The sequence below is a fragment of the Amphiprion ocellaris genome, chromosome 7, assembly GCF_022539595.1.
Source record: "Amphiprion ocellaris isolate individual 3 ecotype Okinawa chromosome 7, ASM2253959v1, whole genome shotgun sequence".
Lineage (NCBI taxonomy): Eukaryota > Metazoa > Chordata > Actinopteri > Pomacentridae > Amphiprion > Amphiprion ocellaris.
In genome coordinates, this window is record NC_072772.1 from 22,873,994 (window position 1) to 22,899,189 (window position 25,196).

At 40.2% G+C, this 25,196-nt stretch overlaps 1 protein-coding gene across 2 annotated transcripts in view; it reads left to right on the forward strand.

Annotated features, from left to right (window-relative positions):
* Positions 1-25,196, forward strand: part of sorl1 (sortilin-related receptor, L(DLR class) A repeats containing) — a 121,153-nt gene that overhangs the window by 8,693 nt on the left and 87,264 nt on the right. For both annotated transcript variants that reach the window (XM_055012111.1, XM_055012112.1), the window contains exons 2-4: positions 15,484-15,600; positions 18,325-18,459; positions 24,945-25,106. In XM_055012111.1, the coding sequence (XP_054868086.1) occupies positions 15,484-15,600; positions 18,325-18,459; positions 24,945-25,106 (414 nt within the window). The remainder of the gene's footprint in view (positions 1-15,483; positions 15,601-18,324; positions 18,460-24,944; positions 25,107-25,196) is intronic.

A 25,196-nucleotide genomic window follows, 5' to 3' on the forward strand; every position in this document is an offset into this window, starting at 1 on the left:
GGGGTCATGGCCAGTGTGAACTCTACACGATGGCTGATTGATTGACCTGTTCAGTTTGAGCAGAGAAGTCCCAGATTTTGGCTGCAGGGAGGCAGACTAAGATGTGTAGTAGTAGTGCACAGTATCTGCCTGGCTTGAAACACTTGATTTCGCTTCAGATTTTTCACTTTGGAATAGACTTCAGACAATAATTGTTTGGATCACAAGGTATATTAAACCAACAAATGTTGTCCTATACCACGACGGTCACTAGTATTTCTGGAAACACAGTATTATCTTAATGTGATATTTCAGAACCATTAGAGGGAAGAAATGTGATACTTCATTGACTTAGATTTTTCCAGCTTTAGTGCAAATTCATGAAGGGATGTGTTGTGTGTTATGGTTTTTGGAGATATACATATTCCAAAAACATTAGCAGAGACTGTGAACACAGTTTGGAGTTTGGCAGCATTGTCCTATTTCATCATTCTGCTTGTTTACTGTGCTGTTAGCATGAGAAGCTTCAGCCAGCAGAGAGACTAGAGTAAATGTCACAGTACTGGACAGACAGGTCTGCGACAGTGTTTCGCCATACCCAGCTGATAACAACAGCACTATATCCTGTTTTATATCAAGATTGTAAGAATGACTGTGTTGTAGTGGAAACCATGACAAACTTTTTCACCATTGGAGTTTGATGATATACAGTGGTCCCTCGTCTATCGCGAGGCTTTATTTCAATTAAATATTCTTTTAATATATTTTAATTGTTATTTTTTAGATTTTTAAAAAAATTGTTTAAAATTTTTTAGGCTAGAAAATGCTTCTTTTACCACAGAAATAGTTAAAATAATGTAACGATTGCAGAGCCGGTCGCTATGACTGAACTGTCGTGCTGCAATGCACCATGGGAGTTCGGGGTGTTGGTTGGGGGTTTAAATGGCATAATTGTGGTTTATGTTAGTGTTACAGTGTTATTAGTGTTTGTGTTTTTGTGGTTTAGTCAGCCTAATTAGTTTGGTTTAGTGTTACGTTGTCAGGACTGTGAGTGTGAAGTGTGTTTGATGACTTCCTGCCACATTTTTAACAGTGCTACTGTCTGTATGTGTCAAAATAAGAGCATCTGCCAATTGCAGAGTGTGTAAAAGGCAGTTCGCCACAAAAATAAATATAGAAATGCCTATGTACCGCAAAATTCCACAATACAGTGAAAAATCCGCGAAAAGTGAACCGGGATATGGCGAGTGCCCACTGTAGTTCAGGGCAATGACAACCATTTATTATGGCTTTATCTTTTTAGCCAGTTTAGCGATTTCACCAGCATCTCTATATGCAAAGCTCAGTGGTGTGTGGAACTTTTGTCTCCCCTTTCTGCTAGTTATTGTCAATGTCTGCTTTATTTATACAGCACATTTAGAAAGGCCTGTGGCCAGGCAAAGTGCTTTACAGTAACATAATCTTCAACAGTAAGAAATAAAAGCAAAACAATAAAACAGTGAAATAAAACTGATACTAGATCCAATAATCATCAAAAATAAGAAACAATAAAAGCAAAACAATAAAACAGTGAAATAAAACGGATAAAATTATTATTCTCTTAAATTTTTTGGACACCTGCTAAGTTTTCCCCCTGAAGGTCCATCATAATTCTAGTTGTTGTAGCATACTGTGTTTCAGTTGCTACAGTTGCTTCACTCTTCAGCTTTACCTGTGTTTAGGTTTTTGCTGTGGTATGCCATATGGTACTGAATATTTCAGTATCGTTTAAGCCTGGATAAAAAAATGATAGTGATATGTATTGATGACAGACACGCTGTCCATGGCAATGAGCAATTTGCTCAATAGAGGTCTCCCAAGGTGTGCTAGTCTGTGGCTGCCTGGGCCTCTCATCACCAGAGTCTGTGGGCTAAAACACCCACAAGCCTGTCTCACACCACCTACACCTACGAATATCAGAATTTTTGCGTGTTTACATTGATAGATAGGTTCAAGTGGTAAAATTCAGCTTAAAGCTTTTTATTGCTGGTCTTAATTAATAATAGGTCGTTAAAAATTAGCAACAGTTATTGATATGATCTGAAGTGAAACATATTATCATGATAGACTTTTCAGCTATATTGCCCAGCCCTAGTATCGGTACCAAGATATTTAAGCACGTATCGTGTCACAGTCATAAGTTCAGTATTGTGACAACAGTAGTCTGACGGGCATTCAGTGCATTCCAAAACAAAAAAACCCAGATGATCAGACTACACTGGCATGTTAGAGTGATGTGTGCTGCGTTAGAGCCAGTGTAAAATCCACCTAAATGACACTGAATCACTTCGAGTCGGAGAAGTGTTTACAACAGCATCGATCTCTCACAAGTTGCATTCTCAAACCAACAGACACTCTCCTTCTGACATTCTTTCAGATGCCATGCCTCGTTGTGCTCACTCGCGACACTCGCATGTTGATTCTGATTCTCAAATCCCTCTAAAATTCATCTCAAACTGACTCTTAACTCCCTGAGCTCAGGCTGGAGGCACAGCAGCCTGTGTGTGTGTGTGTGTGTGTGTGCGTGCGTGCGTGCGTGCGTGTGTGTTGTAACATGGCACTTAGCTCCAGTATGAAAACATCTTCATTAGTTTGTGTCTGCTTGAGTTTGTGCAGCTGCTGTCAAGACGTTTCAAGCAGAGCTTTCTTGGTGTGGAACAACATTTCCCCACTTCTCATTCAGCTTTAATAATATTCATCATTTTCTGTTGAGAGCATCCATTCCATGCAAAACCATGTTTTAAAATTAGACCTTGTTGACACTCGGTCTCATCCACACAAATGCACAGGACTATTTACCCATGTTTTCACATGCATTTAAGTGTTATTTTGGTCTCCTGATTCTTAAAACACCTCACTTTCTGAACCTGAAAAGAACCCAGACAGGGAGGTTTGCTGTCATTGTGACGGGAACAGTGGCTCAATTGTGCATCCTCCCTGTAGCCATAAATACACTGGTCACTAAGAGCACAGGCTAACTTGCACATGCAAACTGGAGAGCATTCAGAGCTTGGTGAGAGTGCAGCGAGCTTTCATAGCCTGCCAGTCCTGCAGGGATGATGTCATTGTTTGAGACAGGCTCCGCCGCCGATGCTCTCCTGGCCACGGTGCCCCCCCTCACTCCTCACACACTCCCCTCACAGCTGAATAATGGAGAGCTCAGAGCCGAGGAGAGGGGAGGGTGGAGAGAGGAGAATAGGCTAAATGCCCAGGCGTATTGTTGCTGTGTTCCCCTCCTTGGTAGTACCAGACACTGAGCCCAACTCCTCCACGCTACCAAAAGGATATCAAAGCGCCAGAAGGGTGGGAAGGAAGAGGAGGAATGCAGCAGATAGCAATGAAGTAGATGGGGTATATGCTGCTGCAGCAAAATAATCCTCTGAAGTCAAATCAAGTGTCGATTTCCTTGAGAAATCTGCTTTGCTGTAAGAGGATTTTTTAACAGAAAATGGAAACAGGTTGAGCCGAGTTGTCCAGCGTGGTGATGAGGAAATATACAGACTATACATGTACCTGCATTTACTCAGCTTATTGTGATAGACTGGATTAACAGCATAGTTTGGAGTTTGTTTCGCTGTGTTTATTTCACTTGTATTAATTGTCTCCTAATCTGTCTGGCCTGCTCAGGATAACTAAGATCAGAGCCTAGTTTACTGTATTACATCTAGGTCTGATTTATGCTTTTTTGTTAACAGTCTACTATCGCAGTTAACTTGCTTTTGAGTACTACATACTACAAATGATGCCAAATTATCCATACATTTTGATGAGGCTTGCATAAGTGGTGAAGATTCTTAATGCTGTAACTGATGCCAGACAGCTAGTTGAAGCCCCTGCAGCTACCCAAGACCAGAGGATTTTATTTAGGTCCAAGAACAAAGAAGGAATGCAGCTAGTTACATGTAATGACTTGCTAGTAAAGTCTCTTTTGGTTGCGACACAGATGAGCAACATGACTTTTGAAATGACTGAAGTGAGTAAAGACAAAAAAGCATAAACAGAATTGGTCATTTCTTTGATGAAGTGGTGGTTGAGCTAGGCTCTGTGATGGTCCAGGAAATTGACAGTGGGACTTCCAGCACTGAGTGTCTGTGATTGGTTATTATTTTATTATCTATCTGATATACACAGAGAAAGAACATCCATTACTGTCTACAGATAATGTCTTTCCTTAATGAATATAATTTTCCACTTACAATAATAATGGGAAGATCTTAAATCAAAAACACACCAGAAATTAATAAAAACCTGGAGATAACTGTAGCAGTGCTTTAGTGCACATTTTAATCATTTCTGCAACAGTTCAGTTATCATTTATAACTGTTGTTTACAGTATGGAAATGTAACGTTACCAGTGTCAACGCAGTGATTGTTTATGGAGATATTTTCCACATTTGTAACTTAAGATAAAGACAGATTTAACATTATACAGGTGTCACACCTTGTTAAGTCATTTTAAAAACATTTGACTCATGTTTGATGGAATGATCTAGTTATGTTAACCTGTGACCCTTTGAATCCTGCGAACAGGTCGGCAAGTCTGTCTGTTCTTTGCCAAGCTGGACATGTTTTCTTTCCTCGGTCTGTCCAGGTAAAATATCTCTTACAGTTAGCCATTGCGGTATTTCTCTCTGTGATTGTCAGCTGTGAGCACAATAATGTCATGTCTCACTTTGTGCGTCTACTTTGTGGACAATCTGTGGATGCTCAGAAAGTGCACTTGTATTTGCAGCCATACCTTTCATTTTGTCACCATGAAAACTGCAGTGTCCTCTTGAGAGAGGAACATAGTGGTCGTCACACTCATTATGCCTGCAAAGAGTACAACACACACACACTGCTCTGCTGTCGCAAATTTAGGCAACTTACATGAAATATGGCTTGTTTTAACACTGTCATTCTTCAAGTAAAGGTAATAAAATGTAAGGTAATGCTTTTAACCGCAGGCTATTGCAATAGTATTGGTTTATTTTGCAGCTGTTGGTTGGCACCATTACTACTGAAATGTCCTTCTTCTGGCCATCTTATGTTGTCCACTGATGTGAACGCTCGCGGGTCATAGAACATTACAGCATGCACGTTCTGTCCCACATGTTGTAAACCGATAACTAAAGTTCCAGCTAAATAACCACTTATCGCTTAAAGGTGAGTATTTGCTTGTTCAGCTCCAGCAGAATTCCATCAGCTCTGTGTATAATCTGAGTTGGCTGTGTTGACGAAACTCAGATTTACTAATCTAGTGAAGACTGATTTAAGGTGGACGTATAGTCCTATTTAAGGCCCATACAGTGAGAAGGACCCATTTGCAGACCCCAGGAGCTCAGCAAGAGCTGTCTTGTTAATAAGCTGCTTGTTAAATGTGCTTGCTTGATCTGTGCTTTTCATAAATCGCTTTCAAGTCCAACTTAATTAGATATTTTTTGACAAAAGCTCGCCTTGGTTAATGAGATATCTTGTGTTTCTTCTTGTACATTCAGGGTCCTCTGCACGCAATTGTAGAGAAACTAAACTTTATTCATGAAGAACTAGCCCTTTTTCATTTTCCTTCGGGTGAAAAACAAACCCCAACCTTTTGTAACCTACCACCTGCTGTTTCTGGCCAATCAGAGAGGTTCTCTGAAAGTAATAGCACTTTGACTTGGGTGGCGCCAACCTCCTCTCATTTGGAGCTAGATGGAACTCCTTGACAAAATTAAATAAATCAACTAAAGAGGTATGGTGAAAATGTACTGTATTGTTTGCAAGTTCCAAAGAAGGAAATGAGTACTGTCTGTCAACTTGACTAAGATTACAGCTAGAAATGATATGTAAAGTCAATCACCCGTAAATCAGTTTTAAAGAGGAAGTTCTTCTTAAAGGGTCAGGTAAATCCGAAAACCTGTGTGGACAGATAAACCAAACACAAATAAACAAGCATTTCTTAAACATCACAAGTTCATGGCTCATATAAATGTTAATCAGATGAAAGAATGTGTTTTCCTCTTTACATACATACCAACACTAACTGAAACACATTATACACTGAGAGCATAGAAGGTAGGTTCTAAGACACTGAAGAAATTTAGTTTTACATTTTTATCAGTGCATCTACCACTTTACATATTATTGAGTGTCATACACAGATATGGAAAACTTAGGTTGGGTTTACTTGGTCTAAAAAATGGCAGCTACTTCCTGCAGTAACTTGGCAGGTGCAGAGTGGTGTGGCCGTTTAGAAACAGTCCATAACCTGTCCTTACAGCTTTTCTGTTTCCCCTGTGGTGTAGAATTCAAGAGGTCAGACCATGATGCTACCTCTACGTGCAACGAAGCAACAACACATAGTAGTTACTGGATGTAACTCCAGTATGAGTGTGTGAGAAATAGAACAATGAAGGGTTTGTTATGTTAGCATATATGATGAATTTTGCACTGAAGATGGTTTTAGAGAGAAGAACGCTGCTATTTGATGAGGACACTGAGAGGACAGAGAAATGGTGATTATGGTGCTTTCAGAGCTTAACCACTCAGCATTTGTCTTCTCTGAGTTTAACCATGGGCTGCACAGTGGTCGCCTTGCAGCTAGAAAATCCCTGGTTCACGTCCCAGCCTTCCCGGAATCCTTCTGCATGGTATCTGCATGTTCTCCCCTTTTCTCTTGGTACTCCAGCTTCCTCCCACAGTCCAAAAACATGCTGAGGTTAATTGATGATTCTAAATTGACCGTTGGTGTGAATGTGAGTGTGATTGTTTGTCTCTATATGTAGTCCTGTGACAGACTGGTGACCTGTCCAGGGTGAACCCTGCCTTCACTCTAAGTCAGCTGGGATAGGCTCCAGCCCCCAGAGATCCCAATGAGGATTAAGTGGTATACAGATAATGGATGGATGGATGGAGTTTAACCAATCAGCTTTGAGATCCAAGCAGCAATTTTTCAGGGCTGCTACCCTGAGAATAGGTATATTTCTCCTCTGAAATTGGCCTTGAAAGAGGTTGTACAGTGCAGTCAGAACACACTTCAAGGTTCAAGCCACTCTAAAACTACATCTGCTGTGTATTTATATATAATACATGGGATTATGTGGAGACAGAAGTTGTGCACTACAGGCTGATATAGAGGAAGTACAGTTAAACATAGTTTTAGGAGCGCACTTAATGGATTCTAAGAGTCTTTATGGCCTTTTTCCAAATTGCCTTTCAGGCTGTGTTTTCAGTGAACACAAGAACCTGTGCTTCCCATTTCACCTGTACTGACATTAAAACCTGTTTCAAGAGACAAAAGTGTTGTAAAGAATGGTTGCCCTTTTTTAAAGACCCTGCTTTGCTTTGAATGTAGTTTTTTTGTGCAGTTTTTTTCCATATAACTACAACCATTCACTAGAGAACACCTGGCACACGCTGACACTAATGCAGTCTAGTGGAACGGCTCTGCAATAAATCCTGCCTTCAAGGTACGATTTGTTCTTCTGTTGTTTTGTTGCGGTGTTAATGGGCGTTTTGTACTGTAGCACTCTTATATTGTGTTAATGCTGAGAGTTATCTTCAATATGATGTCCATTCCATTTATATCTCTGAGGGCTGGCTGTATGTAATACATTTCTTGTTGCACTCAGCAACTGTTAATGTTTGACTCAAATGTGTTGTGAATACCTTGTAGCTATGGCACACTGTGTTTAAGACCAAACAGAACCATACGTGGCTTCTGATCCCAACCTGTGACCAACCAGAGAAGGTGAACTCTTTTCACATCAGACATTTTGACTAAGATGAATAGCACAGGTGTATTATTAACAATGGCACAGTTCCTTTAAGTGTCCCAGTAAGCCCTGACAGTGAGCCAGCATGTGCAACAGCCATGATTAATACTCCTGTGAGTTTCCTGCTGTGACATGTCAACATGTCTGCTGTGAAAAAAGCTCTATTCAAGGTTTGCTAGACAGTGAGGTCTCTCCTGTTCTAGCCTTGGTTGTGCTGTTTCCATAGAGGTACAGGATTTGTATTGCAGTAAAAAATGAGGACACATTGAGTAAAAATTTGATGGAAACAATAAACACCCAGGGTTCAGAGGATTAAACTATCCATCGTGACTGCACCAGTGTCCTGAATGCATGTGTCAAATCAAACCCTGGAATACAGTTGTGTTAATAATAGCATAGTCTCATTCAGACAGACTGTGACAGAAGTTGAATATGCAGTCTTTTTCAGGACTGACAGAGCTCTAGTATTCGCAACATGATAACAAAGTTACAGAAGGAAGCGTGTTAATAAAACATTGTTTTGGATTTTATTTGTGTTAACACTCGGTTTGTGGTGTAGTTTTTTGTATTGTGTGAAATATTTGAACAGATAATGTCAGTGCAGATATTAATCTGGCTCCGTTCACACCTCAGAGTGAATGGGGAGCTGGTAAAATGACTCACAGTTCCAGTCTGTTGGCTCTCAAGGTCTGACTGTGGAGCAGCGACCCATCATGAAAAGAGAGAAAGCCTTCCCTCCCGCACTTTGTGTTTTTGTGGTATGATGGTTTTGCTGAATCCTGTCTGCTCCGTCAGGTACGAACGCTTTGCACAAGATAGCGTTTGGTGAGACGGAATGCATTATGGATGTGAGAGAGACAGACAGGGATGGTGGCAGTACAGTAGGCTTGTAGGTTGTCTGCAACGCCCTCCCCCGCCCTCCAGCCCTCTCACTCCCCAAGTGACCACAAAGCTGTCACACAGATTGATGGACGGGAGCAGATAAAAAACACCTCTCTGCCACTTATAGAGCCTCCTCTGGTGTGTGAGGGGGATAAAAGAAACAAAAACAGGACAGACTGTGAATTCTTATTGACCTGAAGGTGTGCTTTATTTTCTACATGACCTCAGGGTGCTGACAGAGTGGCTTCATCAGTGACCTAAATTAATGTACACGGATGAGATGTGTCTCTTTTTAGTAATTACTCAGCTACAGCTTCTCCCCTTTGTTTAAACAGGAAAGCAATGCTAACAATGGTTGACATTGTAGTGTTTTTGTGTCCTGTTTCCATGGGTAGAACATACTGGATTTGGAAATTGAGAGATTATCAATCCTGACAATAACAAACTATTTCTTCAAGTCATTTAGAGTGTTAATGAGCTCTATTTTATGTACACTACCATTCAAATAATTTGGGGTCACCCAGACAATTTCATGTTTTCCATGAAAACTCACTTTTTTATTCATGTGCTAACATAATTGCACAAGGGTTTTATAGTTATCAATTAGTCTTTCAACACCATTAGCTAACACAATGTAGCATTAGAACACAGGAGTGATGGTTGCTGGAAATGTTCCTCTGAACCCCTGTGTAGATATTCCATTAAAAATCAGCCGTTTCCAGCTAGAATAGTCATTTACCACATTAACAATGTCTAGACTGGATTTATCATTCATTTAATGGTATCTTCATTGAAAAAAATGCTTTTCTTTCAAAAATAAGAGCATTTCTAAGTGGCCCCAAACTTTTGAATGGTAGTAGTACATATATATATATATATATATATATATATATATATATATATATATATATATATATATATATATATATATATTATCTTTTATATTTAAAATATTATAGTGTAATCTCATGGAAATATTTTAGCATGGTTTTCACTTCATTTAACACTCATCTTTTAGATTTTCACTTTTCCCCTATTTTTGATACAATTTGTTATTTTTGTTTTATTCATTGTTTTGTTTTGATGTAACGGCAGGATTGCATATATTAGCTATTTTCAAATCTGATTACCGACAGCATTATCAGTTAATAACAATGAATTGTTTGAACAAGCCGTGCAATAAATGTACAGTGGACCTGATTCTATATGCTGATAGATGTGTATAACCATGGACATGAGGTTGTTCAAAAACAGCCTGGTTGCATTTGCCCCTCTGCGTTAGAAATGCTGTCTTTGTAGATACTCTTCTTGATGACACAATTTCTAGCCATTATCAAGCCACTCGTTGCCTGAGGAATCTCCTCCTCAGGTCACTACAGTATTTACCACAAACCAACCACAGTCTTCTATCTCAGTGAACAGCAAGAGGGCCACACAACCAGGTGCTACAGCTAATGTGAAATACATTGTTTGATTTACATGTCAGCATATTTCTGATCTCTGGAATCCTTAACAGCAATGAATTGATTAACAATTAACCATAAACATCCATGTAGTTATGTTTAGCAACTAGCTCTCTATGAAGTTCTTTTAATTAATAGTGACATAGTCATTCTTATTCACAAGAATCAATAAATTCATGTATTTTAATATAAATTTAACTCAGTATAGACGCCTCCCTGTTTACCTGCTTCCATCCTACAGCTGTATTAGAGCTGTTATGGTACTGCTAACCCTGCAAACAGAGAGAGGTGTAAACACCAGGGGACTTTTACTGAGTATCAGCTGCAGTAAGTAAAACTGAAAAAATTGTCAAACAGCGACTTTCTTATTAAAACGACATAAGCTGAAAAGTCAGAAGTGAGATCGTAAGGATTGTAATGGCTGGCTTGGAAGTTCATTTCAGAGTGCAGGCTGGCAGAATAGTGTGTTCATGTAGCTACACTGTGCAAACATCACAGCAAATACCAGAAAAATAACTTATCATATGAATAGCCAGCTGGCAGATTCTGAACAATTTTGCAGCCCAGCTTAAAGTGTTGGACTTCCTGTTCCAGAGGCACACTACTGCAGATAAATTGTCAGCTGATGGTGAGCAGTGTAGCTGTAAATGTGGGAGGTATCAGTAACGCTGTACTTACACTGCAATGTGTGTTTCAATTTCAGTCGGACCACAAAAATGTTGTGCAGCGGCGGTCCCTTGGCCTGAAATCTGAGGAAACATGCTGCCGTTGGTTCTGTGTGTGGCTATCTGGGCACCCATGAAAATGCTTGTAATGTCCCCATCTATCCTCTGATGATTTGAAGCTTGTGTTAGGAAGGTCAGGTAAAGGTCAGCTGAGCTTGAAGAAGAGTTGGGAGCCAAACCACAAAGCCAGTCCTCAGCAGGCGTAGTGCAGCAGTTTATGGAGCTTATTAGAAAGATGCTGTGTTGCATAAGAAGATAACTGGGAGCTTTTATGTTCTACAAATGCTTCTCATTATGGTGGCTGTAGCATATGTTTAGTTGTGCTGCTTCCATTTTGTTCCACTACCAGCAGAGCTGTGATCACCCATGGATGGACCCTCACGGCGTTAACTCTCGTGCTGCAATTTGCTGCAACCTGGCAAATAGTTTTTATCTTCGCAGTCATCATCACTCTCTGGATTCAGCTGTGTCAGTGTGGTGCTGCTGGCACCCCTTTGGCCTGCTCGCACAGTGGCCAATGAGGCCTAAAATTCAGAGATTTACTGCTGCAACACCTCGGCCTAAGAGACAGTCCTGGCTTTTACTGAGTAGCCCTGAGGGAGGCAGTCTGAGGAAGATGTAGAGGAGGAGGAGGAGCAGGAGGCTGATGACTAAAGCAAGAGATGGAAAAGCAAGTTGTGTACCAGTGAAGCTGGCTTCATGACAGTGGCTCATAGTCGTCCCTTTGTTGAAAGTTATACCAGGAAAAGGTTAGATTTGTGTCTTTCTGGTGACATACAGTCTAGTTCTGCAGGATGTTGGCTCTGTTGTTTTCTGGAAATGACTTCAACACTATGCTGAAGGACAAATCAACCCTTATATATCATCAGTCTCTCATGGTTGATGCTTGTTTTGTGATCACCACCCCCTTAACCAGAACACAATGCAAGTTGTTGCTGCAGTGGTTTATAGATTTTTGAGGCCACTGTGGGTGGAGATATTAACGTCTCTGCCTTTTCTTCAGTGCATTTCTCCTTGTAATATTACTGTTGAACTTTGGTGCAGATGGTGAATCCAAGCCCTGATGTTAACAATGCAACAAGCCCAACAATGCAGATGACACTGGCAGCAGCTGCTGTTAACTGCTGAAATATTTCATTAAAACTCTGCAAGCTATCACAATGGCATCATTTTGGCATTATCATCCACATCAGTGTTGCCATAGAAGTTACAAAGAAGAACTGGGTGGAGGGTTGTGTCTGATCACAGCTGACAGGGGTAGCAAAGATATTTATTGTTTGTTCCACAGTGTGAGCCACCAAGAAAGTGCAGAAAAAAGCCTTTGAAGCAAAAACGAGCCCTTTTAGAGGCCTGCCCCCTCACAGAATCATCAATAAAAGATAAGGGAAGGAAAGCAGCGTGGAGATGAGATGGTGAGGCAGTGACAATGAAAAAGATGAAATAGCCTATTCCTTTTCATTGATCCATGTGCCTGATGGGAGGTGCAGGGGGTGATGGGGGAATTAGTATGTATTACAACAAGTCATTCCCTTATCCACCCTTTACATAAAAAAACGACATGTGCATGCACTGTTAGAGCTTGATCAGCCAAGTGTTTATATGGTTAAAGGAAAAGTCTGGCTGTGTTCTGTATTTTTCCTGCTGTCAGCTGATTGCATTGCAGCTCCTTCCTCTGTGCCATAAAGCTGCATTGTCGTCCAAAAATTATTCAAACATGCAGTTTCACTGGGTGTTCTTTCATTACCATGAACGCACATACTGCACTTTATTCTGACTCAGTTCCACACACACCAGCCTGCTGCTCAAAATATTCACTAGATGTATTCATCCTCAGCTGCAAATAGGCCCCAACAAATGCACTAGGCCCCCCTGTTTGTGATAAAATGTTTCAAATTAAGCAATACTTTTGTGGCCTGTCTTTAATATTTTCAAGTCAGGAAGGTTGAAACTTTTAGCGAGCTTCACTATTTGTTAGTACTACCAGAGACTTTCTTCTAAGCACAGATGCCTGCTGTTCAGAGCAACATGAGATTTTGTCGGCTGCAAACCCCTCCAAAATAGCAAAAGAAGACTAAAGTGATCTAGTTGTCAGAAAAATTTGCTTAGGCATAGGTAGCATAATGGTGGGGTGCTTCCTGCACTGTAAAACTACAAATTTCATTCTTTTTGGTGTGCTGGACCAGGAAGTCTAACCAAATCTGCTGGTATGCCCAACACTGGATGTGTACCTCTCTTCTGTACTTGGGGTTTGCTTTGCACTCGGTTGAGATGATGAGCATAACAGCTATGGTTCATAGACCACTACAGTCTGAAACGTCCAGTTGCAACTATTGCATGTGGTAAAAATTCAGCAGGAGAAAATTTGCATTATTCAATAAGTATTATTCCAATTGGGTGGAGCTGCACCCAGCTCCACACCCAGCCGAACTTCTGGATATTTCCAGAGGCCATTTGTAGAATTACTGCCTGCTGCAAGGCTGGGCTGTGAAAAAGATGGATGTAAATAAACATAAATAAAGATGTAGATAAACCACAACAGTGTGTGCGAGCAGAAAGTATTGAGACTGTGCTTATAAATAATAAACCATACTTTAAGTTTGGCTACCATCCCTATCTAAGTAGTTTGCTTGTGCAGTAGTACACTTCTCCCTGTGCTTCTGCGATGCTTGTAGCGCTCCATAGAAGTCCCGTCATGTAAACAGGTTAGCCACCATGCCACACCGGCAACTCTTCAACTGCAGTTTTGTTTTGAGTAAGAGGTGGAAGTCACAGAGAGCCAAATCTGATGAGTAGGGTGGGAGGAGGATGACAGTAGGGTTGTTGTGGCCCAAGAAAAACTCTGCATTTTCCAATGTGCCGTGTCAGGGCGCATTGGAACGGCAGCATGCCATTGTGCAACACTTCAGGTCATCGTCCAGTGGCAAATGGGTCCCCCCATATGAGCCACGTTTTTCTTGCCACTGTTGCCTTAGGGCTTCCTATGGGGGTTCAGGCCATTTGGGTTCTGTAAAATGTCTTGAGACTATTTGAATTGTAATTGATGCTATATAAATAAAATTGAATTGAATTTGATTTACACAAAGTGTTCTCTTTCAGGACGTTACAGTAGATCTCTGCCTCAGGAGTCTGATCCTTGGGGATTAATTCTAGGTTCACAACCACCTGAATGTTGAAGAGACCAACGAGCATGCTCCTTCGGCACTCCTGACCTGATTGGTCTTGGCTGCTGTTCGAGTCTGTGGCTTTTGACTGTGAAAATTGCTGTTTCTTCTCTTGGAGGTAGCTGCAGACCCACATCAGTAGTGATGATCCTCTGCATGAAGGCTGAATCATCCCAGCTACTGACTGACAGAATGTGATGTTTGCTCTCTGCTCCAGTTTGCTGTTTATGGGGAAAAATGCAAATAACACCTAAATGATGACAAAAATGTAACGCAGATCCCACTGTTGATAGCGCTGTATGTCTTGTGACATTTGCTGCTGGTACAGGTTGCATGCCTGCAACCTTGCAGTGCTTCCTGGATGTGTTTCCTCGATCATGCCTCGTACAAACCAGTCTCTAATACAGCTAACATGCACTCAAGTGTCTAGTGAGAATTCTGTGTGTTTGTCACTATGAGCAGCACTTTTCACATCATATGGCCAAATTTTAGTGCTGCTTTTCCTTTTTTACTCAATAAACCATTCAGACTGTATGCAGTGTTAGTTGATTTGGTTTTGGAATGTAATTTGTCTTGTTTTTTTGGAGCATGTTCACAGATACAGGCCCGACAGCCTGGGGTTCTCTCAGGTCACAGCCTTGTGTGTTTGCACACATTGAGTTGTCACGAGGCCTTGAAAACTGCTTCAGATCTTTGAGCTCTGTTGATCTTTATCTCTTGCCATTGTTTTAGTTTGACAGTTGCGCCACTGACAGAAGAAAGTTGGTCTTTTGTTTCAGAAATGAAAGAAGGAAGCTTGACGCTGTGCCTGGGTTTAAATCATTACAGATTTCCAGGGTTTATGGTGGTGGTTTAACTGTCACGACACTACCGCTGGCTGTAGCCTCAGATTCAAGCCATATGTCAAGCTGATGAGATGTCTGCATTCATCCTTGGGACTGTCAGCAGATCAGGCTGATCTGTTACTCATCCTTCTTCTACTGTGCAAGGCATATACACAGTAAAAATTTGAATGGGTAGCAGTGTACTGTAATTCATTAGCAACAACCTCCTACCACCAAGTAGTGGATAAAATCTTTTCTCAGGCTGTATATAATTAGTCTCATGCTAGTAATATAAGTCATGGACCATTACATTTCTTATTTTGAATATTACATAATCTGGTACATAAAAACAACAGCCTTGTGCACATATTTAAGCTCATACATCTTCAAAACACTGATATGCAGTTGGATCAGTTTGCCATTATAAAAACTTTTCATTGTGTACAATGAATGTCAGGATCACCTTTATTTGTTTCAAGTTTTACACATTTCTTTATCTCTTAGTTTCATCTTTTATGGTCAAACTGACAATTGAGTTCTTAAAATGACAGAATATTGGTAAATATTTACCATTATCCATAGTCCATTGTGTTTTAAATCAAATATACAATAAATACTGAACTAACTTTATAATTTTTATTTTTTCTTTTGCTCACTGTGTTTTTGTCTTGCAGGCCAACCTGAATGACTCTCACAACCAGATGGTGGTCCACTGGGCTGGAGAGAAGAGCAATGTCATTGTGGCCTTGGCCCGAGACAGTGCAGGAGCCACCGGACCCAAAACCAGCTCTGTAAGTACACCTGAACACATCCACGCGAAAGAGAAACCCCAAAACCAGAATGCCCATGTCTTTCTATTCTATTACAACCTTTACATTTTGTCACGGCTAGAGTCTTAAGTCTCATTTTTAATTGAATGTTAGTCTTGAAATTGTTTCAGTAAAGCAGCAGTGCAGCAGACGGTGGGTGTTCACACTTGTTTAACATGTTTGTCAAGCTTGTGGTGATGTTATGATTGTTGAACTACACATTAATGACTCCATCTGCTACCACACACACACACACACACACACACACACACACACCCACACCCACACGCACACACACACACACACACACACACACACCACACACGCACACACGCACACACGCACACACGCACACACGCACACACGCACACACGCACACACGCACACACGCATACACACACACACACACACACACTGAACATTGAACACAGCAGCCAGGTCTTCCGTTTGTGTTTTCACTTCCCCACCTGGTCTGCTGCACATCTTACCAGCTGCAGTTTGGAAAGTGCACCTACACAGAGTTTTTACCTCCTTAGTTCGGCACTAATGTTGATACCAATACACTGAAGCTGCATTTTGTTTTAGTGGTGGGATGCGATTAATTTTTTTTAAATCAAATTAATTACAGGCTGTGTAATTAATTAATCACAATTAATTGCAGTTCTGTCAAATAGCAATATTTGACACAATAAGTGAAGTTTTTCAATTCAAATAAAATTGTGGTTGACAGTTGAATCAATGAATAGACATATGTGTTTAAAATTTAAAATTTATTTTAAAAAAGGAAAATGGGACATATAGAAAAAGTGATTTTGATGACTTAAAACCTGAATTTAGTTGTTTTTCCACTGTATGGCACATAAAATCAGCATAAGTAGTTCAAGGAGCTTCAGAAAGTTGAAAATCCAGAGATTCATTCTGTTTTCATCTTTTCTGGGTCTGATAAATGGTGTAATTTTGATGGTTCTTTTTATAGGTATCAGATATCAGTTTTTATTTATGTAATTTTTTTATAAACAAAAAGTCTATAATAAAGTTATTAAAAGAGATATTTTTGTTGTTTAGGTTATTCCTCCTCCAAGGAGGCAGAGCCTCGACAGAGTAAAAACTTAAACCACAAAAATGTTTCATTTCTATTTATCTGCATTTTTCATGTCTGCTACATTCACAGATTACTGAAAATCTAAGTGCAATTATGGCGATTTTATTCAACATTTTAAGACTTTCTGTAAACTCAAGCACTGTCTGTCTAGAAAAGGGGTCTATTATGGGATGGCTACACCGTTAGCCGTTAGCATGACTCGTAGCTAACGTTAGCTCTGGTGCTAACAGCAACATGTTTTACATTGAGGTGATACCGTCGGCTTGAAATGCTGCAGTGATCAGAAAACTCTTTGTTGTACAATTTGCACACAACCAGGCTTTTATCCAAGCTGCCATCGGGAAGATTTTTAAAAGGAAAATTTCTGCCCAACAAGCTCAATCTCATCTTCCTTCACTGTTCACCCAGTGCCTGACTTCACTCAGTGCTTCCTGTGCTTCTTCTTCATGGCTACAAACAGACTTCAGGTTCATTACCGCCACCTACTGGGCTGGAGTGTTCATCAGAGTTACCGGTGTGCCAGAAATGAGGGAACTGAGGAGGCTGCAAGTAATTGCATGATCATTTTAACGCGTTATTTTCGCTGTAATTAATTAATCGAAATTAACTCGTTAAAGTCCCAGCCCTAATTTTTTTATAATGAAAATCTGTTTCATTTTTATTATTCTCTCACTAAAATGTTCCAAAAATATCATCATCTAACATGTTGGACAACACAAACCTGACAATATCTAATTTGAAATTTTGGGCCAATAGCTGCCTAAAGTTACACTGAGCCCAGACACTGGTTAATCTGTACCACTCCTCTTCATTACACCTCACAGAATTCTAATTAGGGCATAAAGCCTTAAAAGAAAATGGATATTTTTTAAATTATCTCTTATCTCTTACACCCATAACTGTAGAGAAAATATTTTGAAAGAGTAGACGTTTTTAAATGCTTAATTGTCTCTTGAGGGTTGTGATCAAGGGGATACTTAAGGCTTTTTTGTTAATTACAGATTAAAGGAAGGATTTCATTTTGGAATTGTAGTAGTGTCTCCTGTCTCAGCTTATCCAGAAGAGGCAATGGAGTAAAATCTAGATTAGGGATTGGCGATTACATTTTTTTTTCCATATCAAAAGTGGAAGCTACTCCTTGATACCAGATTCATAGGTGACCAGTTCCAATAATATTTGCCACCAGCTTATAAATCAATTTTAATATTGCTAGATGAAATGGATGATCGTGATTGCTGCGTACGTTGCTATTAGTGCCACTGACTGACAGTCACTGACTGACAGGATGAGCTACTTCACAGCCCCAAATCCTGACAGGTCCACTTCACAATTTTCAAAGTGACAATCTTAGAACAGTTTTACAGAGCACTTAAAGGTTTATTGGATGTTTAACAGCTCTGTCTGTCATTTGTACTCAACAACTACCAGGCTACCACCTTGGCACACGCATATCAATGTCAAATATGAAAACAATTGCGAAGACACTAGCTGAAACCATCCTTTGCTAAACTTTCTAAAGACTCTTTTTAATCCAGAACCATGGGTTTATCAGCCACCACAAGGTGCAGGCATTAATTACTTCCCCCACCCATCTTTGTCCTCAGGTCTATGTGTCCTATGACTATGGAACCACTTTCACGCTCGTCTCAGACAAGTTCCAACTTTCAGGAGCCAAGGTGAAAGAGGGCAACAAGCAGGTCATTTCCCAGTTCTACCACAGCCCTGCAGACAACAGGAGGGTAAGTCACAGTCACATTCTCCTGGAAAGAAATGAACCGCTCCAAGGCTAAGGCACCACTGAAAGTAAGGTTATGAACATGCGCTGCAACACAGCAGGGACTCTGCAGACAGCACTGACCTTCTCAGGTCAGGTGTTTGCACAATGAACGCATGTAACCTTACAGGTATAATTGAAGCTGAAGTGGAAAATGTAATGCACCACATAGAAATAATTTCCATAAATCTTTACAGGTCTGCAAACTCTCACTGGGTTCTTGGGAGCACCTCTGTCAAAGATACCTTTAGGCTTGCTTATTGAGCCAAACCGCTCTGGGAGGTGTTTCAGTGGTTTCACACATTCACTTATTCACTCATCTTCGACACTCATCAAAACATTGTTATTCTTTGTTATAATTTTTATAGGATTTCTTTCTGAATGCAAACTTGCCTTGGAGATCTACCAGACTTAGAGGTCTGTCGAGGTTTTTGAACTTCATGGTTTGGGATTCTTAACTTTTGGTTCCGAGCCATTCTCAAACAATGCTTTGAAGCTGACACATTCTGTCAAGACTCAGTAGAGATATTTAAAGAAGATCAGATGATAAAACTTAGGGATTCCATGGTATGATATTTTTTGTAGCTGGGCTGTGACCAAATAATAATCTTCAAGTCCAGAGCATTCCCTTTAACTTTTAACTACAGTGTTAGTCCCAAACAGGTGAAGACTAAACCGACGTAGGTAAGAACCAGGATTTTTATTTATTTATTTATTTAAATCCGCGAATAGATATTGACAAGCTACTATTCTGTTTGGCACTGAAAATTCTTTAAAACATTTTTTTGTGTTATCCTCTCACAAATGCAAACTTGTGTAGGTTGTGTGAAATCCACAGCTTCATAAAGCTCTGGGGACTTAATAGTTTTGGGTTTTTTTTGGCAGACATACTCTCCAAACTCTAAAGACTGTGCAGCTTTCACAAACAAGCAATTGAAGTTGAAGAGGCAGTCGAGGTTGATCAAAACACATGAAAGTGCTTTGAATTTGAACAGGTATTTTAAAAAACAAGCGTGTTCTTGAAGCAGAGTAGTTTGCAACATGTGTCTTCAAATCCCATTAAGGACAGCAAGGTTTATTTCTCTTCAGAAAGGCCATAAAGGTGTTAGGGTTAGAAGGGGATGAACAAATGCTGTTGATTATACAACAAGAAACCTCTGGCTTTCGTGAGAAAGGGGAAGTGGACATATTAAACCTGAATCTGATATTTCTTGAAAAGGAGCAACCATATTTTTTTTTTTTTTTTTTTTTAATAAAGAAATAGCCGGGACATTGTAATTGCCTGCTGTGTCCTAGATACAGCCTGAAATGACAAAAGAGAAAATATGGATAAAGTCCAAGTTTTTCTAAATGTGCACCAAGCTTTTTGGGAGTGACTGAATGGTGTACATGGTCTAGATCCAGGTTCTGATCTGCTGAATAAGGACTAATGGTAGTCTTAAGGCAAAAAGCAGCCTCACCCTGGCCTCCCTCCAGTGTAAATGGACTGCACTTTTTTAGTGCTTTACCCCAACATGATTTTCAGTGTCTTTGCCAAGGACACATCAACACGTGGATTGAACCCCCGCTCTTGTGATTATTGGATGACCCACTCTACCGCCTGAGCCACAGCCACCCAGTGTACTTTACAGGCAATTAATAATAGTTGTTTCATTACTCTGTTATATCATCATTACTTACAGAACTTCATAATTTACCCTCTCAGTATAGTAGGGAACACAGCAGTAATAAGCTCAGTCCCTGCCTGTGGAGGAACTTTATCATGCTGTCAGTGTGTCAGGGGTCATTTGTCTGACCAGGTGGGCTCAGGACTTGATACGGTACAGCAAATAAAACTGGAGTGCATCAGAGGAAACAGACTGAGTAATTGGCCTGGACAAATAGAGACTAGGCAGAAAGAACAGAAAGCATGGTTTCTCCATGCTGAACAAAAGTTCACTTCGGAAAGAGAGGGACTAAATAAAGGTTTAAAAAATCCAGCGATAACACCACCTTTGCAAACCAAGAAACTGTGTCATCTTCTAGTCACTTTGAAATCAAACATACATTCTTACATGTATGCTTCTTCCCCTGGTCAAAGTCTTATAAAGCTTCTCATGTTAAACCTTTTCAACGTGTTTTCTTTGGAATGTGTTTCCCAAGTAGATGCAAACAGATACCTGTTCTTGTTTTGAGGCCAGCATTGTTCTAACATGCAGGTTCTTTTTATCGGTCAAGTGAATCACTGCCGAGAGATCTGAGACATTTCCAAAGTAATCAGATAGAACTTGTATATCAGAGGTATTGTTCCCTTTGTTCTGAGTTGCCATTGACACTGCAAATAGTTTTATTCCCCAACATACTGAAGCTGGATAAAATCTGGATGGGCTTTGTGTCTTGGAGAGTTGGAGCTCTAGGCCAGTCATTAAGAACGTGTTCTCAGACTGTGTAAGTAGGGCAAATAATGCCAGACATTTATGAGGTCTGTAGCTCTCCAAGTGTAACATGTCACTTATCTATTACAGAGACATTTTCCTCAGTTATAATATCAATCAGTAACATGAGTATTTGGCTGAAACAAGACTTTCGCATGACCCGTTTTAGTGATTTTAAACCTGGGTTGAGAGTTACAGACCTAAATCCATGTAATTATATTTTTTGAGCTGTTGTTTGCCATACTTAAGGGATACTCATTTGAGTATTTCTTAAGAACTAAATATGAAGGTTTTGTCACTGTCACATTTGTACTTTAAGAATGGTGCCAGAAGTAGGAGGGTTTTAGCCTAGCTTAGCATAAAGATATCCAGCAGAGAACCATGGCCTTGGACTTGGAGATGCTGACCTGCACCCCTGCTGCTTCACACTCATTGCAAACCGCTCCAGTGCTGCTGAAGGTCACGACCTGATGAAGCCAACAGAACCACATCATCTGCAAAAAGCAGGGATGCGATCCTGAGGTCCCCAAACTGAACACCCTCCTCACCCCGGCTGCGCCTTGAGATCCCGTCCATGAACACCACGAACAGGATCGGAGACAAGGGACAGCCCTGGCGGAGTCCAACACCCACTGGAAACGTGTTTGACTTTGTGCTGAGTATGCAGACACAGCTCTCACTTTGGTTGTACAGGGACCGAATGGCTCATATCAAGAAGCCTGGCACCCCATGCTCCGGCAGTGCCTCCCACAGAGCCCCTTGGGGGACAAGGTCGTAGGCCTTCTCCAGATCTTGACTAGTCATGCGACTTTTGATTTGTCTGGAAAATCAGCCAAACTTAGCTAAACATTGTGATATTTCTTCACAATCTCTTGATTCTACTTCTCTCATATAGAAGTCAAAAATCTTTTTTTGCAGTAACCAGCAAAACAAAACAAAAAAAACAACAGAAAACAAAACTGTGCTCTTTGTCACAACCAAAAGGCCATGACTGACTCGGCTGCGACCAGCCGTCATATGACAAAAATTCAGGGACTAATCCACCAAGCTTCAGACTGTGTTTCCATTGAAGCAGTAGGATATGGATAGTATATTCTCTCCAGCATTTTTCCAATATTGGTAGCATCTGTAGACACTTGTTGATTGTTGATGTCAATCCCAGGTTTGTTTAAAAAAAATAAATCAGCTTTAACATTTTTCATTTTTGTAAATGATTAATGGCATCATACCTTTGACTCGGTGCACAAAAAATATTTTGAGTTCTCTCTACCTCTAGCCCTGGTTTATGCTGTTTCCATAGATTGTCATGAGGAAAAAAATGTGATGGGAACAAAGAAAAGCTCAGAAACTTCTTGGGATTTAGAGGGTTGAATATAATTCTCAAAGCAGCAAAATTATTAAATTAGTTATATTCGTGTTTTTTTGTTTTGTTTTTTTAATCACAGTTGATCAAACTATCCATTTACAGTCACCTTTTGTGTTGCAAAAATGTACTAATCAGCAATACAAATTCTAATTTTAGAACATGGAAAACAGGTATAGCCAGCACCCAGAACAAAGTGCCCATTTTAAAAATCAATGATGTTAATGAGCAAATGCTCCAGGTTTACTGTGCTTCTTGATACTCAGTTATCATTCAGCACAGCATGCTTTTCTGAGCCTCTGCTCCCCGTGGGACGGAATTAGCAAAGCTCCGCTGTACATTAGTGATCTGGCACCTCATCTTCCACTGCAAGACTGCACTCAGACAGAACTGAAGCACCTGAGGAGCTTTTGTGCTTCAGGGAATAGTTTTTTTTCCATGGCACCCAAACAGTATCTTAAGGAATACAGTAAACAGGTCACCTGTTTTAAGTACCTTGGTGTGCACATTGACAACGACCTCAGCTGGCACGCACAGGTGGCAAGTGTTTGTGCCAGAATCCATCAGCGTCTCCATTTCCTGAGACGACTCAGGCTTTTTGGTGTCTGCAGAGGAATCATGTTGATTTTTTACTGTGCAACCATTGAATCCATACTTAGGTACGGGATCACCTGCTGGTTTGGGGCTCTCACAGTCAAGTCAAAAACACAGATTCATAACGTGGTGAAGATGGCGAGTAAAATCATGGGTATCCCCGTTCCACTAATGCCACAAGACTTATTTGTACAAGCCACCATCAGGCAAGCAAACAATATTCTCGCTGATCCATCCCATGTCCTGTTCACAGAGTATGAGCTGTTGAATTCAGGCAGGAGGTACAGAGTCCTGCTGTGTAGGCTCAGCCATTTTAAAAACTCTTTTATCTCCGTGTCAGTCAGGCTCATTAATGAGCGGCTAGGTGCAGATAGCAAAGGGAGGTAATTGGGGATGTGTGACATGTATGTATGGCAGAATGTGTGTATTTTAGTCTGCTTATTTATTTTATTTTATTTTATTTTATTTATTTATTTATTTATTTATTTTATTTATTTTTTAAACTCATCTTAACTTATTTATTATATGTCATATATTTATGATGTATTTTTTAATATCATGTGTTCTGTTTTATTGTGTTGCAGTGCAGCTCGATGTCTTGCCTTGTCTAAGACAAATTTCTCCCATGGGAGACAAATAAAGTGAACTTTGACTTTGACTTTGTAATGTAAATTCAAGAGCTGATATCTCCACTTGTCATTTTTTGCATTCTCTTTGTGAATTATCACATTTATTGTAAACAGCATAGTAAGACTCAGTCTGTGAAAGCAGGTACAGAGTGACTTCTATTACTCTAGAGGAGAAAATAACCCTGACTATGCTCATCAGGAAGATCTCATTTTGGGCTCAGAGACATATAAACCAGAACAAACATTATTAATTACAAACTGGATATGTAGTGTTTTAACGATGGGGATGTTAACTTGTCTGGTACCATCTTGCAAAAAGATGCTTTCGGTTGCATTATGGGAAATGAAGGATCCATTCTGTTTCGAGGAGAATATGTACTGAGGACTACACATTAGAACATCTCAGCTTGTGCTTCCTGATTGTAATCAGTGCTATTTAAATTTAAATTGTTATTTTTGTGAGTATAAAACTAAATTGCTGTAGCACTCCTTTAAAGACTGCAGCAGTAAGAAGATAGTTTTACTTTACTGTCAGTAATCATTTCTGGATGACAAGCTATGAAATCCCCCTCATGCATATAATCTTCTTGTTGATTTTTCCTGTTAGTCTGTCCTGTGATTCATCCGTGCAGCAACACAATCAGCCTAATGAAGCTGGTCAATACATGTGTTTATTGTGCACTGAATATGGCTATATTTCTGTATGTTCTTGCCAAGAACATTTTTATCTAGGTTTTGCCAAGTAATGCAACGGATTACATCATATTCTTGTTTCATGCAATGCTTTAAATTGCTTCCAGGAGTTTCAAAGATGAGGTTGGCAGTTTTTTTTGGCATCATTGGGCAAAATCTCCATATCAAGCTTTTAGCATATTGTAGTGCAAGCAGATATGAGAGAAAAGTAGACTTCTGCACCTCCTCCTGGCTGCACTTTCTAGTTTCAGTAAATCTTGCCCACAGTGAAATTTTGGCCAGTCACAGAAGTTTTCAGCGGTCCAGTGGAGTAATGTAAATGGCAGTAAAGCCACGTCTTAGACCAGAAAGGCAAAACCACATTATTGTCTTTTTAACACCTTTAGGGACTTGAGGGGGTTCAAATGTTCACTTGGAACGATGATTAGAATTAGAAATTTGGGAAAATTGTAAAACACCTTTCTACCTGTTATCCACCACCATAACTCAAGAACAGGAGATAAGATTGTAACCACTTTTCATATTTGGTCAGATACTGATTTGATGACACTGTATACCTTGCAGCCGGTGATTGTATGGGTCTTCTGTCATGCTAGATTGAAGCAACTTTGTGTTCTACCAGAGTCAGCTTTGTTAGCCAAACATTTAAAGACATAAAAGGAATTTCACATTGTTCTTTGGTTTTTCTGAAATTTACGCTAAATCTGTTAGTCTGGTTGGCTGTAAGGTGGTAATTGCAGTTGTTTTTCTTCTTCAGTACCTTTTTGTAGACTCCACCAACAACTACCTGTGGAACACGTTTGACTTCTGTAAGAGTGTCCAGGGCTTCTCCCTCCCCTTCAAACCAACCGACCTGCTGCTTCACACCAGAAGATCCAACCTGGTGCTCGGCTATGACAGCTCTCACCCTGACAAACCGGTAAAGGCCTGCCTCTAACGCTCATCTTCACTGGGCGTCTTCTCACAGTTTTCGATTAAAATCTTGTGTGAAACCACAGGAATGACACAG